Source organism: Labeo rohita, chromosome 18 (assembly GCF_022985175.1).
Source record: "Labeo rohita strain BAU-BD-2019 chromosome 18, IGBB_LRoh.1.0, whole genome shotgun sequence".
NCBI classification, from domain to species: Eukaryota; Metazoa; Chordata; class Actinopteri; order Cypriniformes; family Cyprinidae; genus Labeo; species Labeo rohita.
In genome coordinates, this window is record NC_066886.1 from 2,780,924 (window position 1) to 2,801,381 (window position 20,458).

Consider the following 20,458-nt stretch of genomic DNA (forward strand, 5'->3'; position numbering starts at 1 on the left):
TAGGGATTTGAACTCTCATAATGACTCAAATAAACATTATTAAAGCACTATAAAAGTAATATCTACAACTTGTGTGCTACACAAGTCTTCTGAATTAATATGGTAGCTTTGTGTGAGGAAACACAACATAAAACACATTTACTTGTGGCAAAAACAGTAATGTTAAGAAATATCACTGCAATTTAAAAGTATAGGTTTCTATTTGAATATATATATTTTTTAGCATCATTACTCCAGTCTTCAGTGTCACATGATCCTTCAGAAATCATTCTAATATGCTGATTTACTGCTCAGGAAACATTTCAATGTTGAAAACAATTGTGCTGCTTGTGTAAAACATTTGCAAAAAAAAATCTGTCACTTTTGTTTCTTTTACTGCATCCTAAAACATCATAAAAGCATAATAAAAATAATATATACACCCTGCTTGGTATACAAGTCTTCTGAATTAATTTAAATCACTTTATGTGAGGAAGCGCAAAACAACAGACATTTTTCTCAGACTAATACTTAAAGAAACACTCCACTTTTTTGGAAAATAGGCTCATTGTCCAACTCCTCTAGAGTTAAACAGTTGAGTTTTACCGTTTTCGAATCCATTCAGCCGATCTCTGGGTCTGGCGGAAGCACTTTTAGCATAGCTTAGCTAGGGGTGTAAGAAAATATCGATACACGTGAGTATCGCGACATTTTGTTTGGCGATACTGTATAGATTCTCAAAAACAGAACACAAATACAAACTGAGATCTTGTGACATCCAAAACTTGTGAATTTCTCAGAACAAAAAGTTTCTAAGAATATTCAATACATGTATTTATTTTATTGTTTTACTATTATTTTTTTCTTTAGGATTCCTGCAAGCACTTTATTTCTCACTGATGTTAAGCAGACGTAATTCTTCAGTAAGTTCAGATCAAAATGTTCAAATGCTTAAGCCTAGTCCCAGACTAAAATGCGAGTCTGAGCAGTTTCAACAGTGAAACTTGCACTGATTGATCTTAAAACATGCCAGTGCCTTTGTATGTTACAATGTAAACTTAAACTGTGAAAGCAGGGTCTAAAATATATACGCTCTGTAAATAAAAGCTTACATTTTATACATTTAATAACTAAAGAATCCTGCAGGCATTTTATTTTCCCCCTTAACTCGTACTGCACAAAAAGTAATAAACTGAAATAAACTTTTTGCTAAGGTTTGCATATGGTGGTGTGTACAGCTTTTCTTAAAGTATATCCTATTCGTAAAATAAGAAATATCCCTATATATCGCCTTGTTTTCAGTATCGCAACATATCATATCGCAACCCCGTATCATGATACGTATCGCATCGCCAAATTCGTGGCAATACACAGCCTTAAGCTTAGCATAGATCATTGAATAAAATGACCATATATAATGACGATCTTCTTCCTATTTAAAACTTGACTCTTCTGTAGTTACATTGTCTACTAAGACTGACGGAAAATGAAAAGTTGTGATTTTCTAGGCTGATATGACTAGGAACTATACTCTCATTCCGGTGTAATAATCAAGGAACTTTGCTGCTGTACCATGGGTGCAGTGTAGATGCAAAGTTGCAGCCAGCAGAGTTGACGGCTGCGTAATATCAATGCGCCTGCTGCACCCATGGTACGCCAGCAAAGTTCCTTGATTATTACGCCGAAATGAGGGTATAGTTCCTAGTCATATCGACCTAGGAAATTGCAACTTTTTCAATTTTCATCCATCTTTGTACACAATGTAACTACAGAAGAGTCAAGTTTTAAATAGGAAAAATATCAAAACTCTTTGGTCATTTTTGAGCGAGATGCCAATAGTCTAATCGGATTCAATGATCTATGCGAAGCTATGCTAAAAGTGCTACTGCCAGACCCGGAGATCGGCTGAATGGATTCGAAAACGGTAAAACTCAACTATTTAACTCTAGGGGAGTTGGAAAATGAGCCTATTTTCAAAAAAAGTGGAGTGTTCCTTTAAAGGGACAGTTCACCTAAAAACGCTTTTCGCACATAGATTGAAACGGTGCCCAAATCAACAGTATCATTTATTGTCCACGTGTGATGCAGATCGAGGCTCGAGCTGGTCTGAAATCAGCGAGCAGATGTGTTTCGTTGTTTGAGAATGCTGTTGAAAGAATGAAAAGGCTTTTCATGAAATACCTCTCTGATCAAATTAGCTTTGAGATTCGGGAGGCAGGCCGACTCAATTTCATTAAAGCCTTTGAGAGTTGTGGGTTTGTGTGTGTGACGATGGTTGTAAGAAAAGCTCATTCATTACAGAATGATGGAGAGCGTGATTTCAGTGCATTTGGATGATAGAGTTAAAGCTCAGGTCAGATCTGAGTCAGAATACCCTGTGAGAAACCAACATAACAAGAGGAAACATCAGCCTACAACAACCAGCAACTGAAAAAATTTAAATGCATCTTGTTCACAGCAAATGCACTTAATAACAAGGTTTTAAAGCATAAACATAAAGCAGTCCTAATACTGTTTTCTAGCAAAACACACTCGTCATACTGCCTCGCGGGTTTGCACTAAAACAAAGAGTCGGAAAGCGCGAGAGAAACAGATCGAGCCAGAAGAGTCTTGATGGAACTCATTATGTGTCTCGTACACAAAGTGGCTCCCTCAAAGCAACTATTTCTCCTAGCCTGCTTTGCTTATTCCTTTGTTTTTCATCTGCTCCATCCTCCAGTTTCTGAAACAACAACTCTCTTTCAACTCTTTAATATCACACAGGATTCCTCAACTATTTCCTACAATCCCTCAGCTCCCTCCCATGTCTTCCTGCCAGCAGTATCAGGGCATCTCTGATACAGATAGAGTCGCTGAACCACTGCCCTGTGCAAATAACTCGTCCCACACCATTTGTACTACCGATATGAATGATTCCTCAAGTCATGTGAACAGAAGAGGTGTACTATTGCACAATAAAGCAAAATAAACCTAATATTGTGATATGGTTCAGCACAATATCAGATTACAAATGGTGTGATCCAGTATTTTAAGTTTTTCAGATCAGTTCACACAGATTCTGCTCCACATTAAGGGTCGGACGATCATCGGCATCGATACTAAGCATTTTTATGGTTATTGGTCATTTTTCAAAACCGATTTGCAGATGAAATAATTTAAAAGCATTTAAAGAGTTTTAGTCAGAGCCCTTGTTATTCTTAATTTTGGCATTAATTTTCATTTTTACACCAGACAATATATATCGGTTCAAAATATCGGTTATCAGTCTACTTGATTTGTAATAATCGGGGTTGACCCAAAAAAACACATGTGGTTTAATAATAATTACTACTATTATAATAAGACATATCGGTTTAAAATATCAGTTATTGATCTATTTATTTTCAGTCTTCTTCTTCTTATTATTATATTTTCATATTTATTATTATATTAAAATTACATTAACATATTAAAATATATTATTTATTTTTTATTTTAAAGGGTAAAATTACAGGTTAATAATAGCAATAACAACAGCTATTAATTAGTGATATTAAAACAGTTATATTTTGTTTACATTTTTTTTGAGTAAATATAGTAGTAATAATAATAATAATATTTATTATTAACATATTAATATAATTATTTTATTTTAATGGGTAAAATTACAAGAGTTAATAATAGCAATATAACAACAGCTATTAATTAGTGATATTAAAATAGTTATATTTTTGTTTAATATTTTTGAGTGAATATAGTAGTAATATTAATTGTTATTATTATTATTATTATTATTATTATTAATTATTTATAATAATTTCATTTATTACTAATATTATTATTACAATCATTAAATAAAAAACATTTTTTGGTCAAATTGGGGAGCTTTACAAATAAGCACAGCAAACCTGGATCTTTTGGGGGTTTTTTGTTTTAAAAACTCAATTCTTACAAAAAAAAAAAAAAAAGTGCAGCTCCAGTGCAATTACTTTTACTGAAAGAGGTACCATATCTAGTGACTGAAATATCTTGAAAGTGGACTTTTTTTTTTTACTTAAGCCAACAGACAATAACTACCTTGCAACCACCCAGAACAATTCCTGGCAGTAGGAAGTTCCCTCATCACAGTTAACACAAGTTAAGTAACACAAGTGCTCACATCAGCATCTGCGCATTTGCAAATGGGCGAGCAACAAGAGAAATAAATACAACCAGACTACAGCAGAGCCATTCATGTTTGAAGTTACTACTGACTCCAACATTCTGGTTTGTAAGAGTCAGCAGCATTTCCCAAAATACACTATGAACTCACCGCCAAATATATCTGACACAGTGTGAGTGTGACTGTGCTGAAGTTCTATGGTAATAACATATCTGCTCACATGGCCGTCTCCTCGTCCCGTCTGAGAGATTACAGTCAGAGCATTAGTGGGCCAGTAGGTAAACAGGAAGATCAAACTTACAAGAGCAGCTCAATCAATGGGGCTCTTTGACTCCAGGCTGAGACATCGATTTATCCCTCTAGACCACCTTGAGAATGTTCGCGTATGTGTTTGTCAGCAAGAGTCAGACGGAGAAACAGAGGACAGAGACTAGATCTATGAATGTATTTCATATTGAGAAAGCAAAAAGGAGAAGCTCAGTCCATAGTCACTTTAAAAAAAAAAAACACACAAACTGTGTAATATATGATCTCTTGTTGCAATAGATTAGCTTTCGCAACTGTAGTAACCATCTCATGCTAGTCCACCTTACACAACATACAAACAGCTCAGATCGAAATCAGCTGTCAATGCAAATTTGCATAACCAACTTGAATCTGATGCAAAATCCCTGACTGTGCATATTCCTATTGAAATTACTAAATTTGACCATTTCCCAAACACAAGTAAATGTGACTGTAAATGTAGACTAATCTGGCTAACTGTATGTTTGATGAGCTTTAGTCCACTCCTTTGCACTGACTGTAAAGTCAACATTGAAAATTAAGTCTGATTCCGCCACAGAATTAAAAATTAAATAAAGGTAATTGTGACTTTTTATCTCAGAATTCCAAGTTTACATCTCAGAATTCTGAGTGTACATCTCACATTTACGAGTTTAAAAATCACACAACGGTGAATGTAAAAACCACACAATTCTGAGTTTACAATCACGCAATTCGGAGTTTACATCACGCAAATCCAAGTTTACATCTCACAATCCCGAGTTTAACATCACGCAAATCCAAGTTTACATCTCACAAGTCTGAGTTTAACAACACGCAATCCAGAGTTTAACATCACGCAAACCCCAGTTTACATTCACAAGTCCTAGTATACATCTCATATTTCCAAGTTTACTGTCACACAATTCCAAGTTTACATATCAGAAGTCTGAGTTTACATCTCACATTTCTGAGTTTACTGTCACACAATCCCAAGTTTACATCTCACAATCCTTAGTTTAAAATCATACAATCCTGAGTTTTAAACCACACAATCCCAACTTTTCATCTCATAACTCTGAGTTCACAATCCAGATATTAACACCACACAATCCCAAGTTTAAAAAAAAAAAAAAATCACATAAACCTGAGTTTACGTCACACAAACCCAAGTTTGACATCACACAATCCCGAGTTTAAGAATCGCACAATCCAGGTATACATCTCCCATTTCTGAGTCTACATCTTAATTTTTTTTTGAAATCACACAATCCTGAGTTTTAATTTTACAATTCCAAGTCTACATCTCAAAATTTTTATTGCAATTGCAAATGTATCTCTCACTAATCTGACTTTTCTTCTTGCAATATGCTTTATAAACTTGCAATTCTGAATTTATATCTTGCAGTTCTTTGTCAGAATTGGACTGTATTTCTATCTCTCGCAGCCTCATTTACACATCAAATTGAAGGTAAAGTATGTAGTTCCTACGTCATTATTGACATCAAAAGATATTGCAAAAATTATGATTTTAAAAGTGTTTTCAAATGGGGTTTTTCATGCATTTCAACTTTGCCTTTTGTCTTTGACTTCCACTATTCAGGTAAACAGTGATTCAAAATCGGTGCAAAGTTGACAGGCCTCAAACAATCAGATCAATGTTTTATTGGCGGTTGTTCCTGCACATTAAACCGAGCATTTTCACATAATAAACAACTACAAGCATCACCTCTATATATGGCGTATAGCCTGACTAAGGATATTGACGGGGTATGCGGCATCATTGCCAGCAGCAGTTAGGGATCTGCACTTTCGGCAGGATTCCAGATGGTTAGCTGACTCACGGCGTGACTGACTTTCATGTCTCACTATTTTTTGTCTTCTTTCTGCCTGTAGTCGGGGACAGCAGAAACACCAGCTGAAGGTCTTTGGCTATGAGGCATAAAGCTATTAAAGTGTGCTGCGAGCTGTTCTGTACAAAGATGCAAAGCTAGATGCTGGCAGAATTTACATGCAATAAAGTTTGTCCTTTCTCCGAACAGAAGGTATGACAGAGACTACTAAACTTAAGAATTAGATGTATAATTAAGCAAGAATGTACAGGAGGCCCTTCAATACTGTTAATAAGGGCAAAGCTCTACAGTATGACACATAGTGAAGAACTTGCAATATTAAGTCACAACTTGTTTCAAATGAATAAAAACATGACTTTCTGGATATTCTGGAAAATATAGCATGCAAACTTTTTTTTATATAATTTGCAAATGCAAATAGCAGAGGTATTTAAAAAACCTGTTTAAAAACAATTATTATTTGAAATAATTTTTGCAATTTTATTAGCCAAAATCAACGCTGGTGACACTAGAAATTACACATTAACACTTAAATTAGACTAGTCTTTCAGACTGCTGTTTAGTCCGTCTTGACCGTCTCTCTCGCTCTCTTTTGGACACAAACTTCTATTCACTCTGTAACACAAACACACACCAAAATAGCTTCTGCAGCAGATTACAACTGCACTGCAATTTTCATCTTCAGCTACCTTGTGAGGGTGTGCCACTGTCAAATATCTTCTTAAACACCCGTAAGCATGTACAAACACATACAAGCACAGAACGTGCATAAATTCCGTGTCCAAACGCAGCAGTTTTAACACGACTCCCTCCCCTTTTTTTCTGAAACAGCCCGCAATCCCTTTTAAGAGAAGACAAGGAGAGAAAAAAAAACAGGAAAAAAAGAGAAAAGCTGCACAGTTATGACTTCCAGCTGTGGGAACGACTGGCCCGCGAGCAGGAAGTCCAAAGGAAATGCCTTCGTCACATCCCGCTCCTGTGTTCATTCTTCAAAAACGGAGAGAATTCGCTCTCTTTTTCTGCGGCCTGTTTCATTTTCATGGATGCGAGTGTGTTTTAGCCACTGTTTTTATTTAATGCCTTACCTCATATCTTCCAATAAATCACATTCTGTCTGGTGTTTGAGATGCAGGCGGCCGAGCTGCTCCGTATGCGTGTTCTTCAATTCCTGTGTCACTTTTACCTGAAGAGCAGACGACATCATTAGAGGCAAGGAAGAGGATGGTACATGCCAGCTGCACAAACACATACAATGTCCCACATGAGCTCATTATTGTGTTTCCAGCTCCAGTCAGCTGTATGAGACACAACGACAAAATCTCTATCCTTCCATACAACCAGAGCAAAATTCCCACTAATCAAACTCAGACGGACAGAGTTTTATGGTCGATTCCTTCTATAAAAAAAAAAAAAAAAAATACAGAATGTCACTCCTCTGTCACAAGAGTAATTAAAGCTGAAGTGTGTCATTTTTTGGACGTTAAAATTTTTCCTGTCCCAGTTTGATAGCTGTCACTCAAAACATTGGCTCAACCAATGGCGTGAGGTGGGGGCGGGTCAATCTTACAGCTTAGACTAACATAGATACATTGGTTTTAGTCTAAACTATAAGATGAGCAATCACAAATCTAATCTAACTGACCTAAACTAACAATGATGCTTTGTTACATTTTTTAGCAAACAATATTTATTAAAAACACTCATTATTACATTACCTGAAACATCTCAAAAAATAAAATTTGCCTTTTTTTTCTGCAGACATGGACATATCTGATGAAATGTATCACTATGAAGTTAATGTTTAAGTGAGTAAAATGTCTCAAATGCTTCCAAAGCTTTGAAATGTCTGAAATCTTTCCAAGTTGTGTTAACTGGATAAGATCAAGAGTAAAACAGTAAAAAAGAATTATCTACTTTTATTATGGAAAAAAGGTGTCATTTAGCATGAAAGGGAAATTGTTTCCTGGCATGACGCATACTTAGATTCCATATATAATATCGAAAGATTTCTGAAACTATTATATTATACAAAAAATGTTATAAAATCTGCCATACCATGGTACTGAAAGAGTAGCATGTTCACGTACCATAGTTTTCTGTCCAAAAATACCTGTATTTTGGTGCATTTTGCATTAGTTAGAATTTTAAAAATAAATGTACCAAAGGGGGGTTTTCTCTGAACCATTTTCAGTTCCCTAAAGAACCTTTCAGTAAACAGCTCTCAAAATAACCATATTTTCTTAATGTCTATGGATGTTAGAGGAAGCATCAATTAAAAATAAAGGTTCTTTCCTGGCAGAGTGTAATGTTATAGTAATTTGAAAGAAAAAAATTCATCTTACAGTTTTCATCCACAGGAAGTTGCAAATTTAAATGCTTTGAGGTCAACAGTAAAGACGCAGGTGACAGTTTCGTTTAAGACCTTTAACGCTCACATCCTGAAGTATTTTGAGGTGAAAGTCGTGGAATGATAAAGAACACTTTAATTATGAATCAACATTGATTAAGCTCATAAACAGCTCTGACTATGGTGACTATGACCGTGGTGGTGCAACCGTCTGGAACTCTATAAAATAAACTTGATTACAGGAAACACGGCATTTAACAACAAATTTATGAGTTAAAGGAACAGTTCAAAATGAAAATGTGCTGTAAATGTACTCACACTCAGGCCAGCCAAGACATAGACAAGTTTGTTTCTACATCAAACATAAATTTGGAGAAATGTAGCTTTACAACACTTGTACACCAATGGATCCTCTGCAGTGAATGGGTGCCGTCAGAATGAGAGTCCAAACAGCTGATAAAAACATCACAATAACCCACAAGTAATCCACACCACTCCAGTCCATCAGTTAACATCTTTTGAAGCGTAAAGCTGCATGTTTGTAAGAAACAAACTGATCATTTAAGTTAAGAGTACAGACTCTTTTGGTCAAAATATGAGTCCATAATCTATAATAATGGTTACTCTAGTGAAAAAGCCCATCTCCTGTTGTCCTCTCACATTAAAATCCAATGACATATTTGTGTAGAACTGTTTTAGCTTGTAAACGGTGCTTGATCTGGGCATATTTCTCTCCTTATTCAGACGTGATGACTATTTTCAATGTATGAAACCAAAATGGTGTGGATTACTTGTGGATTATTGTGATGTTTTATCATCTGTTTGGACTCTCATTCTGACGGCACCCATTTACTGCAGAGAATCCATTGGTGAGCAAGTTATGTAATGCTACATTTCTCTAAATCTGTTCTGATGAAGAAACAAACTCATCTACATTATTGATGGCCTGAGGGTTAGTAAATTTTCAGTTTACTATTCTCCAGGAGCACATTCTCCTCAATGTCTGAGCTCAAATCACATACAGGTACCTGAACCAAACGTGGCTACAAAAAAAGGTGAGATACTCAGCTGCCCTACACGGCCAACAAAAACCCAACGGGACCAGACCAATGAGCCCGGGCAGGTTGACTAATATCTTGGGAGAAACTGTTAATTACAACAGAAGTTCTCCACTTGGCAGGTGAGGAGATAATTGGTTCTGTAACAACTCCCTAAAGGTTAAAGCCAAGGAGGATGGAAAATAATACAGAACGCCCCAGCATCCAAACCCTACCAGCATCAGCAGGACACAATGTTACAGGCTGCACCATAACATGCACTTTGACAGCCAGCTACACGGCTCTCATCAACACTTTATGCTGTACAGGTGAACCATTATTACTCCGAGATGGAGGAAACACTCACAGCAGCATTTGCGTCAGAGGGAAACAACAGTGCATCAACAAAACAGCACATTTTCCAGGCATTAACTCAAGTCTTTATGGAAATGTCCACAGTGATGCCAGACACAGATTAGATCTGATCTGATATTTGGTTTGAAAGTCATTAGATGACACGTTTACTGTCTGACCAACACATGCACCTTTCAGTCTCACATTTACCCTATGATTTACACAAACCATATACTGTAGGCTATCCTGTGTCCTGCATGTCTACAGAAAGAGCTAGACGTCATTTATTGTGCATTCAAAAGAGAAGAAACATTATCAGCATGACAACGACCAAAGCAAACGCATCTTTGTTTAATATTTGCATTTTAAACCATCGTTTAGCGAAAATAACAGCGTTATTGTGAGGGGAAAACGTGTGCTACATGCTATCTGCCTTCCTGCTCTTCACAAGACAAAGCAATTGCAAAAAGTCAGACGTCACCTTTAAGGATTTTACACTCTGATACAATGCTTTGATGATTAAAATGCAGAAATGTGTGCGGAATGATAGGAACACAATGGTTTTGCGTTGTAATTTCACATTCCTCCATACAGCCTGTGGGACATGAGTTTGAAACCCAACACCTCTGCTGTCACCTCTTGAGAGAGACAGTTAAACATCTTTCTGCAAGATATATGAATTTAAACTCATCTTCCCCACATGTGCATGACATTTAGACACATTTAAGCGAGATGTGTAACACAATGTCAGACTTTAGGGTGAGAATAATGATCAGTGATCCGTCTTTTTGACAAAAGCGTGGAGACTCGGTCCAATCTGAGTAAAAACACACAAAACAAGACGAGTCTCATGGCTGCACGCTTTAACCGTTATCTGAGAACAAATCAGCCTAAAACACTAGAAAAACAGCTGCTGGTTTTCGGGGTTATTTACAACCGCTGCTGCTTTAAAAACAACAATAAAACAGAACCGCTCGAGAAAACTCTTGATACATTGTTTCCGTTATAAATATAAACTGATACATTGTTTCAAAACAAACCGCGGCTGGATACAAAGTTGCAACTTCGGGACAATGTAACAAATCACGTATTTTTTTTAAAAAACACACGTTGTTCCAACGCTGGTTTCTTACCTTTCTTGGCGGAGGCTGCATGTTTGAACATTGGCACAAATGAAGTAAAATCCCAAAGAAATGATTCCCAGAGCGATCGGGGTAGATGATTGAAAAAAGGGGATCAGACTCGGATTCGGATCTGAATTCAGACGGCCATGATGAAGCAGGTCCAGTCGGGCAGACGCTCAACAAACACTGCGGATCAGGGGAGAAAGTAATGAAAGAGAGACTATGCCTCCAAAGATGAGTCTCCAACCGTGAAATCCAGCCCAACAGCGCCCCGGACCGGACACACCGAACCCCTCTGCACGAACCCTACTACGGGGAAGGCTTAACTCATGAATATTAATTACGTAACGGGACGTTCGCTCACTACGCGAATCTGATTGGCTTACGTGGGTGCGTAGGCAACGGTCAGCTGGTTATTTGAATAATAATGAGATCATGTGATTGGACAGTTCGAGATTGCGCCAAAGGCGAAAGGAGCTCGTTAATATTCACAATGTATTCCTTGGCTATAGTAAAGTTAGTGTATTTCGCAATCCGAGTGATTCTTTATTTAGAGAATGAAAACAAAACACATTTTGATTTAGTTCTGACAGAGTTCTAAAATTAATTATCGACCGTAGAATTCGGTAAAAATAGATATTAAATGCATAAAATAATTAGGCAATGTCTGGAATGTCTAACACATCTGTAGTGCCAACATATAAAACCACTATCTGCAGGGCTGAACGTGAGGCAACACCTTCCAAGAATTTGATTTTTTCTTGGAATTCTTGACTTGGTGTCATAAAGGTCGTAAAACTTGTGTCTAACAAGGAGGAACGGCATTTGCACTATAGATCATGTGAATCCTATAAAATTCACTGGATGTTACACAATTATGCATAGCAATAATCAGTACTAAGAATCTCATAAAATAGATTCCATGATGAGCCTCCTATTAATTTCTAACAGGCAGTGATTTTATTTTATTTTATTTATTTATTTTTTACTTTTCCACTATGTAAATCTCTCTTAATACGCCGGGGCTAGTTGTCACAAGGGAAGACAGTAGTGAAGGAGAAAATATGCTTTCAAAGGGCAGTCAAAACTACTACTCAGTTATTATTATGCTGTTTCCCAAATGTCTACGTGATGAAAACTCTAAAATAACACCTTATATAATGATCAAAACATGTGACACAAATGAAATCTCTCTTATATTTAAGCTTCTTCTTTGTCTAGATTTAAGCTCTGCTTACTTTGGAGATCAACCAACTTCACGAGGTGTGTCCTGGGATGCCTTTGAAGCATTTATAGAAGACACTTGTCAACTGATCTTCCTCACAGTCTGTTCCAATGTTTCTATTAAAATGTTATTTTAAAAAATATTTATAAAAGAGGTTTTGAAGATTAGGAGGAACATATATTCAGTCAAGTGTGCACAAACATTCGACTGACCACATAAAGTTTAGCTCAAGTTCATAACTCTTCTTACTAAGGGTAAATAATTAATACAGTATTGTGAGGCAAGTAAGACAGCAATCGTACACCTTGACGTCCTTTGTTTCCTTCACATTAACAGAGTCGCAGAGGAAACATGACGGACCTCAAGCAAATCTGATGAAGCTTGTTTAGTCTTTGTATTGAAACTGTGAAGTCTCAGATAAATTAAAAAGGAGAGGAACAGAGGAACAGGTCAGTGCAAAGCTTTACTTTTTTTTTTTTTTTTTTTTTTTTCTAGTTTTTTGATATTTATTAAGTTTTTTCAGTTGTATTTGGACTGTATAATGGTTTGTCAGGAAACCAAGCAATAGACTTAATGTGTTAACATAAGTTATATATGAAGTCAGCCCAACTACTTTAAATAACATGCATTTGAAGAACATAAACATAACATAAAACATATAAAAAGTATAATTTAAAATAGAACGATCAAGAGCACAATTCTAAGAATGTTTTTTCAAAGAAAATGGACATATATATATATATATATATATATTAGAACATACTGTATATTCCCTGAACTAATTTATTTCCAGTTTCCTTTGGGCTGTGTGAATTCTTTTCACTGTGCTGTTGGCCAGGACGTTAATTATTGATAATTAGCATACGCCTTTCTCCTTTGCCAGATTCTGCAGGGTTCTCGCCAAGGGCGCTATTCTGAAACACGTTATAATGCAAAGCATGGTGTTTTTCAGTATTATTGATTTGAAAACGATTACTGAAACATAATCTTGATAAACAGATTTCAGCTGTAACCTATAAGAAACAGATCACCCAAAAATTAATATCTGCTAAAATTGTACTCACTCTTGGGGCAAGATGTATATGAGTTTGTGTCATCATCTAAATCAATATTGACTTATATAAATCAACATTGGCTTAAACTAATAAAAAGGTCTGTGGTTGAATGACTAGGTAGGCACAACCCTTAGGAACTCGGTTACAGGAAATATGGCAATAACAACTTTAACAACAACTTTATGAATTAAAGATCCAAGATGTAGATGAGTTTATGTCTTTAGAACATATTTGGAGAAATGTAGCATTACATCACTTGCTCACCAATGGATCCTCTGCAGTGAATGGGTGCCGTCAGAATGAGAGTCCAAACAGCTGATAAAAACATCACAATAATCCAAAAGTAATCCAAAAGTAAAAAGTAATCTGCACCACTCCAGTCCATCAGTTAACATCTTGTGAACCCAAAAGCTGCATGTTTAAAAGAAACAAATCCATCACTAAGACATTTTACCTTCAAAGTCCATAATTTGTAATACTGCTTTCACCAGTCATCTTGTCAAGTCATCTTGTCTGAATCAGGAGAGAAATATGCACAGATCAAGCATTGTTTACAAGATAAAACAGTCCAAAACAGCTCTAACAAATATGTGGGTGGATTTTGATGTGAGAGACAACATAAAATGGACTTTTCACTGGTTTATGGAAGCAAAGTTTTGAAGTTAAAAACACCTTAATAATGTATTTGTTTCTTACAAACATGGAGCTTTTCACTTCACAAGACGTTAATTGATGGGCTGGAGTGGTGTAGATTAATTTTGGATTGTTGTGATGTTTTTATCAGTTGTTTGGACTCTCATTCTGATGGCACCCATTCACAGCAGAGGATCCATTGGTGTGCAAGTGCAATGCTACATTTCTCCAAATTTATTCTGATGAACAAACAAACTCCTCTATGTCTTAATTTTTGGGTGAAGTATTCCTTTGAACTGTTATAAACCTCCCTCAATGCAGTCATGCTGTGTGAGGCTTCCAGAATGACTGACAATATTATTGGCTGATACCGTGGCCTGTGAGAGCAGGCTGAGGCATGTAAGCACACCCACAGTGAATATATGTAGAATAAACAGGCAGAGGTAAAGCAGGTCTGTGTAGGTATGCAAACTGAGAGGAGGCACAACTATTGGTTAAACTGCTGAAGAAAACATCGAAAGGATCTGCGTGAGTTACTTTTAATCTTGCACAACAGCTTTGTTCAAAATTTAAGTCATCAAATGTCATGAGATGCAGATATGATCTATAACAAACATTGGACGAAGTTCTGAGGAAATTTATAGTGAGTTTCCAGCTACTCTGTGGCTTTATCCAGTGCACTGATCAATATGTGCTGGTTTGTGTCATTAATAAAAGCACTATAAAGGGTGTGTGATGACAACAACAACCATTTAATACTACTTTAAAAGCTCATTTTCTGTATTGAGGTTTGAAAAACGGCTGGAAACAATTCAAGTTCAAGAAACACTTGCATGCGGATATGCTAGCTAATGCATGCATTTTAACCAAATAAATATTGTTTGTTTGACAGCTAGTCAAGTTTTATATATATATTATATAATAGTGGTGTCAACTGATTTAAAAAAAACAAACAAACGGATTAATCGCACATTTTTCTGAAATTAATCCCACCTAACATTACAATTTTTAATTATACATTTGTATTGCAATAATTTCACATTGAATCTTCAAATTAATGTAGAAACAACATTAAAGGAAGGATATTTTGTTTATTTGTTTAATGACATCTTTTTTTATGACTGAAGGCAAGTATCACTGATACCAGCTGATGTCTCTATGAAATTTTTTTAATATTGAACCATTGACTATAGCCATTCAACATTATAACTGAGAGCTAAATTACAAGTCTAATAAATGTAACATTAAAACAATCTTCACATAAACCCATTATAATAACTGTCATATAGCTACCTGTGCCCTTCAGCAAGAAAATATAGCCAAATTTAATAAAGTTATCAAACACTAAAATCTAAATTAAATAAAAGATAAAGCTTAAAACTACAGAAGTTATTGATTTCCTATTTTTTAATTTTGTTCTTGGATTAACAGACATCACAGCAGCTGGTTATTAGAATATTTTGGCTGCTGTTACTTTAAAGGCTGCTGCTGCTGAACATGAAGCGGATCTGACACTGCTTTAAATGTGACTCTTAAATAATAAGCACTTACATGCACAGTTTTAAGGCAGCTTTAGTCGCTAAAGGGGTCATCGGTTGCTAAGTTCACTTTTACATGTTGTTTGAACATTAATGTGTGTTGCATGTACAAAACTACCCTATAATGATAAAAATCCATGCAGTGGTTTTTAATTAATCTGTAAAAATAATATCCCCTTTTTCAAATCGAGCCATTCTCAAATGCCTGTTGTTGTGCTGTCACACCCACAGAGGCCGCTCCCACGATAGTTGATTGACATGAGCGTTTTACCTCAGATCAGCTGTAACAGTCCGACCTCCATAGTTTCAATGTCGGAGCAGGGATGTAAGTTAGACAAGAATATCTCCGATTGAGCGATTGAGGTGTTGTGTTGCTGGATGTAATAATGAACATAGTCCTCATCATTTACTCCCGACATATGAGCCGCTGAAGATGCAGTAGATTACGTTTGTTTGTGAAGGAAATGCGCCTCCCGATCTACATATATTCGTCTATGTTTGCGCAAATCATTCATGATCCAGCTTCACCTACAGCAGAAGTGAGTATAAGGGTTTTTTATAAATCTTTGCAATGGCCTTTCCTAATAAAGTGCTAATTAGCAAGTAGCAGTTAAACGCGGCTAAATGCGGCTAATGTAAACAGGCGCGTCTATCCACAGAGAGAAGAAAGGGGCGGGGCAAGCAGAGCTCATTTGCATTTAAAGCAGCCTCGACCAGAATGAGATGTATATTATAGACTTTTCATTAAGACCCTAAAGAATCATATCAACTTGTGGAAAATGGGCATCCGATGACCCCTTTAACGCACTAATTTTGACACCATTAATATATAAATTATATATTTTGTCCTGTCAGTCCTGAATGTCATTTCTGAATATAATTGATTTAATTGTCTTTTCCTCTGACAGATCTGGATCAGAATGGCAATTTTTAACAACACAACCACAACCAACGTCAGCGATCCTTATCACTGTAAGATAGACGAGAACTTCAAGTACATTCTCCTCCCGGTGAGTTACACTCTGGTGTTTGTGTTCGGTCTGGCGCTGAACATCACAGCCATGTACGTCATCTTGTTCCGAACCAAACACTGGAAGCCCAGCACCATCTACATGATCAACCTCAATGTCTGTGACACGCTTTACATCCTCACCCTGCCGTTCCTCATCTACTACTACGCCGATAAGAACGACTGGCCGTTCGGTGAGCTGATGTGCAAGCTGATTCGTTTTCTCTTCTACACAAACCTCTACGGAAGCATCCTCTTCCTCAGCTGCATCAGCCTGCACCGGTTTTTAGGCGTCTGTCACCCGGTGCGCTCTTTGTCCTGGATGAACGGCCGCCGCGCTCGTTTGATTTCTGTGGGAATATGGATGATCATTCTCATCTTACAGGCACCGATTCTTTATTTCTCCAGGATGAACAATAATGGTGGCGTGACACCGCAATCAGCGGTTTGCTATGACACCACAAGCAAGGAACTCTTCAATGACTTCACTGTTTACAGCTCGGTGGTGATGCTTTTGCTTTTTGTCCTGCCTTTTGGGGTGGTGCTGGTCTGCAACGGCCTGATGGTGAAGAAACTTCAGGAACCCAGTGTTGTTGGTGGAGGTCCAATGTCACAACGCTTTAAGCAGAAGTCGGTGAAGATGATCATTATCGTGCTTCTGACTTTCATGTTGTGCTTTCTGCCCTTCCACGTGAACCGTAGTATATACTACACCTTCCGTTACCTGGACAAACATGTGAGCTGCTCGATGCTGGAGACTGCCAGCATGGCCTACAAGGTTACACGACCTCTGGCCAGCGCTAACAGCTGCATAGACCCCATCCTCTACTTCATGGCAGGACAGAGCTTCAGAAGAAGCATGAGGAACAAGAAAAATAAAACGAAATCTGAAAATAGGAAATCACCGTCAGCCTCTTTATAATGTGCTTGAGTGGAAACAAAAATCTCTTACAAAGTTACAAGCAAAGGAGGGCCTCACTCAGGGAAACGATCCGTGATGAATGTGATCAATGTTGATGAAATTAACAGTCCATTTGGAGAGTCTAAGCTCAAAAACTCTCAAAAGAGCTCCTAATAAGGAGCCGTTTGGTGTTGTATTAATAGTAGGACCTTGTGACCCTTCCAAAGGATGTTTTATAGAATGTGAAGGACAATATCGATATATATATCTGCTCTGTGACCAGAGAACGTGCTACGTTCTATTCATGCTGTATAATGGTGGTGAAGGTACTAAACTCTCGTTTCTTGCTTCTGTTTAGGAACCTTGCAAAGTGACACTGTTCCTTAAGATTCGTGGGAATATAGGCTAATTAAGTGTTTTTGAAAAGGTGTGTCAGGACGGTTAGGATCAACACAACGGCATTTCGTTAACTAGAACTTGGTTTAGTTCCAGGATGTTGTTCCAGGGCATGAAATCAGATTGAGATGTCTTTACATGCCTTTGATGAGATCAGGGACTGAAAAATGGAACTTAAAAATGTTGGCTTGGCAACTAAATGTTACGTTTGAAATACTAACAATTCTAAAACTAGAACTGAAATAAAAAAAGCTTCAGTCTTTCTTAACATTCAATAGCAGTATTGTATGTTAAACTAGCACTTTTTAAAGGCGGAAATCATATTAGATAGTTGTAAAAGGGTGAAGATTAAATAAATATGCTGCTTTAGTTTAAGCAGATTTTTGCTAATCAAAACTAAAGTTGAAACTAAAACTACAAAAATCATTAACTGAAATAAAGCTGGAAAAATATGAGATGCAAAACTTTAAATTTAAATGGATTATTAAAAATGTTGCCTTGGCAACTAAATGTTACATTTGAAATACTAACATTTCTAAAACTAGACCTGAAATAAAAACGTAAAAAAAAAGCTAAATAGAGATATTTAAACACATTATAAAATGACTTAAACTAAAAGAAAAACTGACAATTTTAAATAAAAGATAATTCAAAATATTAATTAATACTATATAAATAACACTTCAGCGAAAACTAATATATGTCAGTAGAATAATCTACAATTTTACTGATGGTAAAAGAGAGGTTGAACATAATTCATTTAAGATGGCTAAAGTGTTTAAACTATTTATGGGGTATGTGATTTTACATTCATTTCAGTGATATCCATGTATTTGTTACAATCAAAATGTATACTTTGTCAAAAATGTCATAAACGAATTGGGATTTAGGATGCAATGAGATTTAGGCTGCACATAAAGTCAATCATGCTTTGTAGAATTCATGTTGTACATGCGGTTTTTAGTTTTCGAGAAAATTAACATATGAGTGGGCTTACTTGTAGTTGTCTCTGTTTATTAAGCTGTGATAGGAAAGTATTTTTAAGTTCTATAGGCCACTTCAGCTTTAAAGACGATTTCCAAATCTGGTTATAGAATGCGGCCACTCCTGTAAATAACCTAACTGTGTGTGAACGTAACCGTATTAAGCACTCAAATAATAAGACGTGTTTTAGAGAATGTGTCTTGAAATTTTTCTTGTTTTAAACATAAATGGAACAAATTATGTTTGTGCTTAAAATGAATAAATGAATAAATGTAAAATATCATATTATATAAGTAACTATTTTATGTAAACAGTCAAACCCAAAATTATTCAGACACCAGATATCATTTTTTATTTTTTTTTTTTACTAGTGGGTGCAGGACACTACCATTCATTTATGTAAGTGGGGATAGCAAAATAAAGTAAACTGTGGTTTACCAGTAAAATTGATAAAAAATTTGGGACCAAAAATTATTCAGACACTTTGACCTGTTTTTTTTCTTTGCTAATGCGACCCTTTTACACCACAGACTAAACAATATTATACATTGCTTGGTAATTGGTCAACAAAGTATTGATAGTTGTGTAAATATTGTGATACTAACAGCTGTCTGAATTTTTTGGTTGACTGTAATCCATTACATACCTTTCTATCAAAGTTATCTGACATTCTCAAGAATTTGTTCTGACACAGTTTATCTCTGTGTTCATGTCTTATTTTATTAGCATTTTCTAAACTATAGCAAATACACTGTCATAATGTAAAAAATGCTGAAGGTGTCTGAATAAATCTTGGTTTGACTGTATATGAACCACTGAACCCACGATGACATTGCTACATCACACAATACAATTTTAATTTAAATCACATGTACCAAAATGTGAAGTGTCTTCTATGGTGAGGTCAATTACTGTCTTTCTGAACATTCAATAGCAGTATTGTTTGTTAAACTAGCACTTTTTAAAGGCGGAAATCATATTAGATAGTTGTAAAAGGGTGAAGATTAAATAAATTTGCTGCTTTAGATTAAGCAGATGTTAACATTTTTGTTGTGTTCCTGGTTTGCACTAACTTGTCAAAAAAGGGCAATTTATTATGAAATTTTAGGTGTTTCTTGAATTATTTTTCTGTCTTTAACCAAAATGTTTCAAACAAAACATGTTTTCTTGGAAACAGACTTATGTTTTAAGGTGCAATCACTTGTAATCACAATGTCATTTTCTATCCTCCACTCTCAGAAATAAAGGGACAGAACATTTCTGTAACATATGTGACTGCATTGCTTGTATTACTAGCACATTCTTAAGTCAGACAGTCTTAAGTTAGTCATAATTTTTTTTTTCTTTAAAGGAGAAGTCCACTTCCAGAACAAAAATTGACAGATAATGTACTCACCCCTTGTCATCCAAGATGTTTATATCTTTCTTTCTTCAGCTGCAAAGAAATTATGTTTTTTGAGGGAAACATTTCAGCATTTTTCTCCATATAATGGACTGATATGGTGCCCTGATTTTGAACTTCCAAAACGTAGTTTAAATGCAGCTTCAAACGATCCCAAATGCAGTTGTAAACAATCTCAGCCGAGGAAGAAGGATCTTATCTAGCGAAATATTTGGT

The 20,458-nt window shown here is 36.0% G+C and overlaps 2 protein-coding genes across 4 annotated transcripts in view; one reads left to right on the forward strand and one right to left on the reverse strand.

Annotated features, from left to right (window-relative positions):
- The window catches only part of LOC127180621 (F-BAR and double SH3 domains protein 2), a 101,527-nt gene extending 90,169 nt beyond the window's left edge, over positions 1–11,358 (reverse strand). The window contains exons 1-2 of one of the 2 annotated variants that reach the window (XM_051134789.1): positions 11,109–11,358; positions 7,323–7,420 (exon numbers count right to left, since the gene is read on the reverse strand). In XM_051134789.1, coding sequence (XP_050990746.1) covers positions 7,323–7,420; positions 11,109–11,129 — 119 coding nt within the window. In that variant the 5' untranslated portion in view covers positions 11,130–11,358. The remainder of the gene's footprint in view (positions 1–7,322; positions 7,421–11,108) is intronic. The other variant, XM_051134790.1, reaches the window with a different exon arrangement.
- Positions 11,359–12,653: 1,295 nt separating this feature from the next.
- Positions 12,654–20,086, forward strand: LOC127180943 (P2Y purinoceptor 2-like). Of its 2 annotated transcripts, none has more exons than XM_051135347.1 (2): positions 12,654–12,773; positions 16,459–20,086. In XM_051135347.1, exon 2 carries the CDS (start codon positions 16,471–16,473, stop codon positions 17,479–17,481), a length of 1,011 nt encoding a protein of 336 aa, XP_050991304.1. In that variant the 5' UTR covers positions 12,654–12,773; positions 16,459–16,470; the 3' UTR covers positions 17,482–20,086. The 2 variants fall into 2 exon arrangements, with proteins under 2 accessions (XP_050991304.1, XP_050991305.1); XM_051135348.1 differs by lacking the exon at positions 12,654–12,773 and adding an exon at positions 14,480–14,540.
- The last annotated feature ends 372 nt before the right edge of the window (positions 20,087–20,458 follow it).